Raw genomic sequence first — 11,235 nt, forward strand, 5'->3', positions numbered from 1 at the left:
GCATGGTAACTTAATGCATTCCTTTCTGTGCATGGTTCTGAACCACAAATGGTTATAACAGATCAAGATTTAGGAATGAAAGCAGCAATAGAAGTTGTTTTCAAGAGTGCAAAGCATCGACTTTGTATGTGGCATATAATGAATAAACTTCCTTCAAAGGTATGTACTTAAATTTGAACCGTGTGTAGTTTAACACTCTATTTACACTTACTTTGTAGTTCCAATATTTTAAGTCAAGTTACTATCAATTAAATTTGAATTAAGTTTATTTCTGTGAAGATTTTATGAAATGACTTAGTTTAGCACTCTAAAAATTACCTTTATATAAATTTCATGAACCTTCACAGCAAACTTCCCGTTAATTTTAAGTAGTGAAATTTTCAAACATTTTATGTGAAAGTAATGCCAATTAAATGTACATCCTGCATAGGAAACTTAAATTATGTGAGTTTTTATTTTTCTGTTTTAATAACACTTCATTTAACTATATTTCATCATGTTTTGTAGATTGGAACCCAACTTAATGATGATGATGTAGGTTTTCGATCACGTTTTAATAATCTTGTTTGGAGTGAATACATTGAAYCGATACAATTTGAAGAGCAATGGATGTCACTTTTGGCRRAGTACAAATTGGAGTGTCATCAATGGTTGAGAGATATGTTTGACATTCGGGATAGATGGATCCCAGCATATTATAGAGATATCCAAATGTCTGGACTCATGAAGACAACTTCAAGATCAGAAAGTGAAAACTACTTCTTCGGCCAAAATTCAAATTGGAAATCAACACTCGTGCACTTTTTCAGTCGCTTTGAGATTGCGATAGATAAACAAAGGTACACACAAAGGTTACTTGATCATGAGATGAGGACGACAACACCGATGATGGAGACCCCTCTTCTAATAGAGAGGCATGCAGCAGAAGTTTACACACGKGAAATATTTTATGTTGTTCAACAGGAGATTATTGCATCGTTGTGGACATGTTCAGCATTGAGTAAAGAWATAATTCAAGACAGGGATAAAGAAAGAAAAGGAGAATTTAAGGTATGTTTTTTAATTAATTCTAAATTAATTATAAACTTAATGCCAATGAATGATACTTATTACTTGTTAAGTTATCTTGATCTAGTGCTTCATACAATTCAATGTTATTAGAAGGTAAATGAAGTTAAAACATATGAATCTAACTTYAATTATGAGTTKATACGCAAGGTCCTTCACAACATCCATGTTGTTAATGTATGAAATATTAAATCTTCATTTTGTTTGTTTCTTTCTTATTACAGGTTCTTTTTTATGAGAAAGATCATATCATAACTTGCACATGTCTTCATTTTCAGCTTTATGGAATATTATGTCGTCATGCTTTTTATGTGTTAAGGCATCATGAGATCAAGAAAATTCCAAAACGCTACATACTTCAACGTTGAAGAAAAGATGCTGTAAAGTTACCATCAACAAAAGCAATGTTGAATGGAACTCCAGATACAAACAATGCGACCATTATAACCTGAGAATTATACACCAACGAAATGGAAGTAAGCTTCATGGGAATATTCATTAATTTTACGAAACGGCAGTAACTTTATATTGGCAAAATATTGAAATATATACCTCTTTTCTTGTGCCTTCTACGTCTTCTTCTTTGTCTTCGTCTTCTTCTTCCTCTTCATCTTCCTCTTTATACTCATATTCATTTTCTTCATTCTGGTTTTCCTCTTCTTCAAATGGTTCTTGAAGTATACCATAGCCAAAACTTCCTGACTTCATTTCCAAAGACTCTTTCTTTTAGAAGTTTTGTAGTCCAAATCTTGATAGCTGGAGAACTTCTTTGAACATGCAAATCTTTGCATAACAATCCATCCACATAGAGTAACTAGAAATAAAAAACATTATCAAGTTAATATAAAATAGATACAATGTAAATAAAAATAAATCATACCGTTAAGAACATCAATGGCCCACAATAATACGATGTTGGATCAGCCCTATTCCAATTCTTTTTGCTTCTCTTCAAGCAATCGATGACAAACTCACACCAATCTAAGTTATGTATATCTTCTTTGTGTGCAATGTAGTGCAAAAGCCTTTGATTAGCTGTCCCTGCCTTCATAGACTCACACAAACAGGTAGCAACGAGTACAAAAAAGTTCAACTTGAACATATCTCCTCCATCTATTTGTTGCGTCATATGTTCTGCAACTAGAGATGGATGAATTTCTTTTTTGGTTTGAGGAAATTGGTTTCTCCAACATCTAACCACTTTATCATTGCTATTTGTTCTTTTTTGGGTGATACGAATAGGACCAGTTGGAAAACCAAGCATTTTCTGCACGCTATATTTTGCAATTTCCAGCTCCCCAACTGAAAGCTTTAAGACCATCCTTTCATCATCAAAATTGTCGACAACGAAAAAGCCCAATCTTGATGGAATATATTCTATGCTAAAGTGTAGGATTGACTTAAGCCTCATRGCTGTAACAKACTTTCTCTRCTCTATTTGAAAGTTTTGAATTGCCAAACATAATTRAAGAGGAGAACTCCTTGTTCTCAAAACCTGAACTACCTCATCTTCAACTTCATTTGCAACCCTAGCCAACTTCAAATTCTTTTCATTCTTTGTAGGATGTGTGGACTTCCTTTTTTGTACTTCAGAAGGTTGTTTAGAAGAAAAGAGAATAAAGTTATACAACTTGCATTTCATTAAACAAAAAAATCAAATAAAAACACTACCTTCACTGCAAGTTGATTGTGAAGGTTTATATTAAACATTACCTGCTTCTTCAACAGGTAAAGGCTTAAGAATCATTGGACGTAAAATCCTTTTTGAGACCATGGGTTGACTTGAGGGCATAAAGGATGAGGTTTCAACATCCATCAATCTCACATCATTATCTACAAAACATAATAAACTTAGAATGCTTTGCTACCATAAGAGAATTGTAAACTATTTGTAATGAAACTATCAATAATGCATCACAATTTATGAGAGATTAGGTTGTTTTCGTGAGACCTGTGAGATTACCTTAATAAAACATTGGGAAGGAACAAAAACATCAAACCTTCACAACAACAACACTGTGAATGTTTACCTTCTTCATTTAAGACCATGAAATACATTCATGGTCAAACAAAAATATTCAAATGTTCTTATAGATTAAAGTTGATTAGGGACCATGAGCCCCGTCCTCCTCTCCTTATATGACATTCGTCTTAAGCGCACCGTATGTTGGCGTGGTTCCCCTGATCGAGCAAATGGAGAAGCAGAGGAATAGTAATAGGTTTCGGACGACTGACTAGTGATGATTGTTCAGAGACGGCTAGTTCTTCTTATTCAACAAGGTACGAATATTGAGAATATTGATTGTCGGGGCACACAACAGAGATTTTAGGGTMTTTTCCGTGGCATCTATCTTCCGGGGGCAGGTACCCGTCTACTGGAAAGGACAGTTTCCCATACAACATTGGGTGAATAGTTGAATCCACTGAGGAGTATTCCACTTTCTTAGTTAGAGTCCCCCTTTTAGGGATAATATGATAGTTGACCACAAGTCTTTCTGTTGGGCGCGGTTTCATAGTTAGGAGACTACCTAGTTGAGGTAGTAAGTGGTTGGGGTATGGCTCAGGGTAGGATATCACAGAGTTCATCTCAGCCTCAAAGAGACATGATGTTTACGATAAGAACCCAGCTTGTGGAAATGGTAAGTAAAACAAAGCAGCAATGATTAATAAGGCAAAACATCAAATGTAAAATGTTCATTCAATTGTTACCTTCAATATTCATCTCATTTTCATCTTCTGGAGTAGAAGTTCCCTTTGGATTAGTTCTTAGCTTGGCAACAAGTTTTTTTGTTAATGACATTTTTCCTATTTTCTTTTTTGGCGTGTCTGAAGAAATAAAAAATAAATAAAACATAAGTACAAAAATTAGTTACTACTGTTTGTAATGAAAAGTTTCGTATATTCTACATACAAGTCAACAATGGTCAACATTGACATTAAAGCATGGGAAAGCATGATTCAGAATTGTAGATATATAATGAGACACGTCAACAATGGTCATAACATGAATATGAAACTAGGGTTTGAACTTGGAATCCATTAGAACAGAACATGAAGAAGGAGAATAATACAATTTCATCAAAAAGAAAATATAATTTTAGTTAATTACCCACATAAATTTAGCCTCCAATAGAAAATCAAAGTTCGATATAGGTAAAAGTCTTCAATCGAGAATCACAGTTCGCGTTGGAGTTTAATCAAAAAGAAAACCTAAGTTTTGTTACTTACCAACAAAAATTTAGCATCCAATCGGTGAGCAAAGTTCGCTATGGGTAAACCTTCAATGGCGAATCAGTTATCGAGAATCACAGTTCGCGTCTGGAGTTTGAAGAGGCTTCCGATGAGTGAAGAGATTAAGATTGAAAATCACAGTGGTTATACTAAAATGACAAATTAGAAGATAACGGAAGACGAAGAAGAAGAACAACACAATGTAATCAAAAAGAAAACCTAAATTTTGTTACTTACCAACATAAATTTAGCCTTCAATCGATGAACAAAGTTCGCTATGGATAAGCCTTCAATGGCGAATCAGTTCGCGCCTAGAGGGGTTTTCAAGAAGGAAGATAAAACCTGAAAATTCAAACTTCAATATATACGAACCTTGAACCTTCATAAATGCCACCAGATTTTTCGATAATTACAAAACTGCCGTTGGACGACTTCAGACCATTGATCAGATTGTTGATCAAATCCAATGGATGTAAGTTGGTCTTACGGGTCTCACGGAAAAGACTTGGTCTCACATGATCCCAAGTCTCTATATATATATATATATATATATATATATATATATATGGATTTGTATTCCTCAATTGTTAGGGGAATTTGTGAGTTATAATTCTATTGGGAATTCCCGTAACAGTTGAGTAATACAAATTTATATGCACATACCTTTGATGTCCGACACTCATCCAATAGGTATATAGCATGGTAAAAATAACCATGATTATTTCATGGATATTGCAAATAAGCATGAACATAAATAGTTTAGAGCGACAATTCAGAAGCATTTGTGCAATTTGTTGCGAAATGCACAAATGCTTTTATAATGTTATGATTAGAAAAGAAAAACTAAACGTTTATCAACAAGAGTAACCATCCTCGATCAGTTACCTTTGGTTAACATTCTTGGACATCAAAACTGATTGTTGGTAAACGTCTTTTACTAGGTAAAGCAATTGCCATACGATCTGTGTTATAAACAAGTAAATGTTTCTTTTCCATTATGGATAGAATAGTTTGACTGACCATTGTGGGTATAATGGTAGATGTCGAGGACCCAGTTATTGTTATTTCTTTTTCTGCTTTTGTGTTAAGCTTATTTATAATAATCTAATCGCTACAAAAGGATTAAAAAAATACTTTATAGGGGTTAATTCTATAGAACCATATCAAAAAAAAAACATTCATCTAAAATTTTTACAATAAGTTTATAGCACATTTTTAAGCTTTATAACAAGTTTTACTCAACACTTTCAAAACAAAGTTTGATATTAACTTTAATCAAGATCCTCTTCATGCCTTTGAAGGCAAGGAAGCTTTTCAAAGTAGTGATGTAATTGCTATTTGTTTTCTTTTTATGAAATGTTATTTTAATTTTAACTTTCGGTTTTTAGTTACATAATATTGGTTGGATGGATTTTTGGATGGTTTCATTGGATGATAGCTCGATCGGTTCAATTCGGTTCGGTTCTGATTGGATGGTCAATGGGATCGGTTCGGTTGGTTCTAATCGATCCAAGAACCGACCGATCCAAATTAGATGTTGAATTTTTCGATCTGATCCGATCCAATTACTATTGGATATCCAATCATTGTTGGTCGATTCTAATTGGATTGGTCGATTTTCTTCACACCTTTATTAACTATTTTATACGACGCTTTTTCTTATAAACATAATTATCCTATAAAAAGATGGTTTATTGTACACTTCTAAAAAGTCTCTTGTAAAATAGTTAATAAGACACTTTGCTTTAAAAACATCCTATAAACCTATTGTAACGCATTTAGATATGACACTTTATAGTTCGGTTCTCTGAATCGCTAAGAGGTGATTCTTGTTTGGTAAAAATAAATATTGTTTTTGTTGATGAATATTTTGAAGTGTTATTTGTTGTTTTAATATAAATGTAGAAACATGGTTTTATTTTCTAATTGAAAGTTAAAACGATGCATGATTTGTTAAGAAATCAAGTAAGTTTCAGAGAAATTAAGGAGAAAGGGAAAAAAAAAAGCAAAGATGCCTTCCAGGCTCCAGCAAGGTTAGAGATTTCAGTATTAATAAATCAAAAAGAGGAATATTTTTTTTATCAAAATGGAACAAACAGTATTAATAAAACAAATACCTGTTGTCGGGCCGGTAATCCACAGTAGGATGCCGCCAGTTAATCTCGATACAAGATTTTGAATCATGTGTGATCTCAATAGGTGATGCTTCCCAAAACTCTGAGAAATTTGTTGTATGTTTGACTCTTTCTATTGGATCACCTTTACTTCTAGGAACAAGTTCGACTTTTTCGTAAGTACCTCTTTGTATGGAAAATGAAATGGTAGTGTGTGTTGACTTCCACCATGAGGTATGCCTCAATGAACCGAAGGATATATATATATAGCACCTGTATGCCTCACCCCATATCAGCTTGGGAGTTCCATCAGACACCTCCAAAACATCTTCATTTTCCCTACCCATTACGTCCTCGATAGTAATTACATTATGTATGTCACCAAGCATCCATTTAACTATAAAGCATATTAAGAATCCACTGAATTCGTTGTACCAGTTCCTTGGAAGCTCTAACATCAATCTTCTCCTTGCAAAGTCTTCTAATCGAATGTTATCACCATGGAAAGAGAGACTGATGGAGTTATCATAAATGGAATTTCCCTATCATGATGAATATTATTTTGTTTTAGTCTACATATACAAATTAATTAATACTGAAATTCAACAACAAGTTATACAGAGTCATACCTGAAGCATGGATTGTACTTTTCTCTCCATATCACCCAATATACATTTCATTGGAAGTGAGATTCTCCACAACCATTTAAGATCTGTTGGAAGATCTACAAGTTTAAGCTTTTTGCACCCATATGCTTCGAGAACAGCTATGCTTGATGGGAGATCTGGTAATTCTACAAGGTCATAGCAATATGAAAGGTTGAGGACCTTCAGACTATAGAGTTGCAAGAGGCTGCAACGCAATCGTGAAAAATCATTATGTTGTAGATTTAATACTTGTAGGTTGGAATACTCGCAAACAACAGATGAGATGTCTCCATTTATCCAATCGCATGAGACAAGATGCAACCTTCTTAAGGAAGGTGGAAAACCAAGAAACTTCATGCTTACGATGCCTGGGTGAAGATTCATGAAGGATGTATCACTTAAATCAAGCACCTCTAAACAACAAGTTACATCAAAGAAGCCCTCTGCTGGTATCTTAAGCTCTTCACATCTAGCGATAGAAAACTTTTTCAAATGTTTTAAGTGATGGAAGTTGCCTTCAATACTCTCTAGACTTCTGCAACGTCCCAAATCAAGAGAAAGAAGGTTGGTACAATACTTTCCAAATGACGAGGGTACAACTTTTATTCCAGTTTCTGTCAAAGAAAGCTTTATCATGTTATCCATGTTCATTTGGATCTCCGGGAACATGCAAAGTTGAGGGCACCTAGAAAGAATAAGAGTCTCCAACTTTTTCATCCCTCTGATGGGTGGAAACTTTTTAATGTGGGTACAAAAACTCATATTCACGTAAATAAGCCTTTCATGATATCCAATTGATGGATGAACATCTGTTAACTGGTCACAATAGGTGAGTAGTAATCTTTCAAGACATGGAAGTCCGTAAAAATCTGGTGTCCTGATAAGTTTTACGGAATGACTGAGGTTGAGCACTTTCAAATTTGGCAGATGCTGTTGTATACAATTACACACAAGTCAATGATGGCAAAATACTTTTTTAGTAGCACAGAGTGTTGAGAAGCTAGGATACACAAAGATAGAAAGTAACTAATAAAAATTAATTATATTATTCCAAAAACAAATTAAAATGGGGCATGTATCAAACTCGGGGAACATCCTCTTCCAATTTTTGCAAAATGTTCGGAAAAAACCACCTATTAAAAATACACAATCGGTTTGATATATAAACTAACACAATAAAATCACTTTTTATTACAACGGAATGCTTTAGTCACTACTTTATAATTCTTAAGAGCATTTATAATATGAATAACATTTAGTTCTTTTAGGAAACTTAAAACTAAATTAGATTTAAAATAGAACACAAATATCATTGCTTAGTAATTAAAAGCTTATATAAAGTTGCCTGAGGACACCGATATTCAACCACATCAACTTTCTACACTGTTCATACAAGTAAATAGACTATATTCTTCAAATTAGTCATATTTATAATTTATCATCCGCATTGCTTAATTAGATTAACAATAAGAATTACCTTATAACCCTCCCAAATTTGCTTTAGAGAGCTCGAACGCAACTGTAGATAAAAAAGGTTCGTTGATTGAAAATTTCCTGACAATGAAGTTGCTGGATACCCATCGCAAGAAAACCACCGAAGTTTCTTCATCTTTGCAACAGCACAAGGAAGATTACGAAAAGCCACCTTCACTTCCTCCCTTTGCTTCCCCATAAACTCAGTTTGCTTCAACATAAACTCAGTTCTTATTGCTTCAATCCTGTCATTTTTCTGTAATAGAGAAACAAAATGTTGTTAGGGTTGATTTAGGCTATATCTTTACGGGTATACGTATATAATTCATGGCATATATAACTTATATAGGAGGCTAGCTTAAACATTACTGTCGGCGTAGCACATATTGTTAAAACATCCTCCCACTTCCAAACCCTGCTGTGTTTTTCTGGATTTCGGGGGTTTTTTCCTCGAACGATGTAGTGTCCCATTTCTTGTATCAGATCATGCATATCAAACCATCCTTCTTTTGTCACAGTTATGAGAGCCTTTTGTATCAGCACCCTTACCCCTATTTTAGGGTGAAAACCACAAGCTTCGAGTATCACCCATTGCTCAAAAAAGTACCTTTTTCCTCTAAAAAAACATGCAATATCTAGGAACAGCTCTTTCTCCTTTACTTTAAGTCCATCATAGCTAATTTTTAGCGTTTCCAATATGTCATCTTCAGGGATATCTTTTAGTCTGGCCAAGGCGCTCAACCACTCACTCTTGTCTTTATCACAAAGAAGTGAACCCAAAACCTTAAGTGCTAACGGGAGCCCACGAGCATAAGAAACAACCTCTTTCGAAAGACTATCATAATCTTCTACACGGTTACCATGCCCAAGTGCACGCTTGCTAAAGAGCTTCATAGCCTCGTCATGACTTAACAAGCTAATATCGTATATCACATTTACTCCGTGAGTATTCAGTAAATGTCGATCTCTAGTTGTGATTATAATTCTGCTTCCTTCATTAAACCAATCACGTGATCCAGCTAGTGCCTCTAGATGGTTAGCATCATCGACATCATCAAGAACCAGTAAGACCTTTTTACGACGAAGCTTACTCTCTATCAACCTTCTTACATCTCCAATTACTTCCTCTTTTTTTTGTTTCAAAACACATGAGAGAATTTCTACTTGCAATCCTTTCAAACCATGCCTGCWTGATTCTTCCCGAACGTTACTCATAAAGCARAAACCATCGAACTTGCTGGAGATTTGATCATAAACAGCACGTGCAAGAGTAGTCTTACCACCACCACCAAKCCCCCATATTCCAACCATCAGCACACCTTGTGAATCGATTGCTAATTTTGATTTAAAATCTTGCAAGCGATCCTCCATTCCAATCTGGTCTTGATTGTCACTTGGAATTGCCATAGACAATCTTTTTGAAATTTCTGTAACAATATTTTCGATGAATATTGTCTCGGGCCTGGACATTGGATATACAAAGATAATTAACAACAAATGCGTTAATTGAGAAAAAACCATTAAACAAGGAAAATGAGTCTAAAGGGCTGTTTACTAAACGCTTATTCGGTAAGTGCTTAGTAGTCAATTTTTCCTTATCGGATAAAAATGGCAAATGTCGAGAATTTTACCCTATAAGAGCGATGATAAGGATGAAGAGTCTTACCTGGTAAGCAAGGGTAACGACTCTTATCCGGGTAAGCACTTACAGGGTAAATTGTTATATTGTTTTGATGTACAACAATCTTACCCGGTAAAATAAATTATAATGTTAACTCCTACAACACGTAAGCGCTTACCCGGGTAAGCATTTGGGTAAATGGCACCTAAGTACCTTTTAGATTTCATAAAGGGAAACTGACCAAAATAACCACTTTATTCGACAAAATTCATTTTTAGCTATTTTTTCATCAAAATTTCCAGAATATCTTTAATTCGACAAGTGGTAAAGCCGTAACTTGTGGAATGTACGTTTTCATATTAACAATAATTGAAAATAAAATAAAAAGAGGTCATTCAACAGTTGGTTTGTTCGGCTCTGCAAGTGGCTCATTTGGCTCTGCAAGTGACTCATCGACTCCTCAAGTTTGACCCAATTTCTGAATTATTGGGGAATGTGGCGCCTCACTTACGGAATTGATGATATTTTGGAAACATTCATGAAAAAATGGCTAGAAAATGAATTTTATTGAGTAAAATGGCTATTTTGTTCAATTTCCCAATCATTAATCCAATAGAACATTTGTAACATTTATATAACAACCTAATTGTTATTATGCATTTTTCTTCATCTTATTTTTATAATTGTATGTTGTAATTGTTCTCTATAAACATGGGACTTATCATGAAAGGATTTGGGTTTATCCTTTGAAAGCTTATATGCTACAAGTATAATTGTGAAGCATTAATTATATTTTAAAAATAAGATTACCCATTGGCAACATGTCCAGATAGGTTCCCTGCATCCGCAAGTGCCTTTCTCCAGGATTCAACGTTTCTCCTCTCAGACTTGTGTTTGGCAAATGCTTCTCCATATTTCCCTTTTTGATTTCGGATTTCCGAGGGATCAACGTGATAAAATATGGGRATAACAATTTGGTCTCTCTCAACCTTGCATTTCATGATATGTTCAAGTTCTTGCAAGCACCAAGAAGAATGGGCATAGTTTTCAGAGAATACAACGACAGCAATCTGTGAGTTTT

The 11,235-nt window shown here is 34.4% G+C and overlaps 1 protein-coding gene across 1 annotated transcript in view; it reads right to left on the reverse strand.

Annotated features, from left to right (window-relative positions):
- Nucleotides 1-1,315: 1,315 nt before the first annotated feature.
- Nucleotides 1,316-11,235, reverse strand: part of LOC112503608 (TMV resistance protein N-like) — a 23,788-nt gene continuing 13,868 nt past the window's right edge. Inside the window, exons 2-12 of the mRNA XM_025107613.1 lie at nucleotides 10,965-11,224; nucleotides 8,903-9,995; nucleotides 8,538-8,789; nucleotides 7,043-7,990; nucleotides 6,417-6,955; nucleotides 4,537-4,641; nucleotides 4,297-4,386; nucleotides 2,782-2,901; nucleotides 1,949-2,655; nucleotides 1,621-1,882; nucleotides 1,316-1,516 (exon numbers count right to left, since the gene is read on the reverse strand). Of these exons, the coding sequence (XP_024963381.1) occupies nucleotides 4,623-4,641; nucleotides 6,417-6,955; nucleotides 7,043-7,990; nucleotides 8,538-8,789; nucleotides 8,903-9,995; nucleotides 10,965-11,224 (3,111 nt within the window). The 3' untranslated portion in view covers nucleotides 1,316-1,516; nucleotides 1,621-1,882; nucleotides 1,949-2,655; ... (1 more) ...; nucleotides 4,297-4,386; nucleotides 4,537-4,622. The remainder of the gene's footprint in view (nucleotides 1,517-1,620; nucleotides 1,883-1,948; nucleotides 2,656-2,781; nucleotides 2,902-4,296; nucleotides 4,387-4,536; nucleotides 4,642-6,416; nucleotides 6,956-7,042; nucleotides 7,991-8,537; nucleotides 8,790-8,902; nucleotides 9,996-10,964; nucleotides 11,225-11,235) is intronic.

Source organism: Cynara cardunculus, unplaced genomic scaffold, assembly GCF_001531365.2.
Source record: "Cynara cardunculus var. scolymus isolate 2C unplaced genomic scaffold, CcrdV1 Un_Scaffold_3380, whole genome shotgun sequence".
In the NCBI taxonomy this organism is placed as follows: Eukaryota; Viridiplantae; Streptophyta; class Magnoliopsida; order Asterales; family Asteraceae; genus Cynara; species Cynara cardunculus.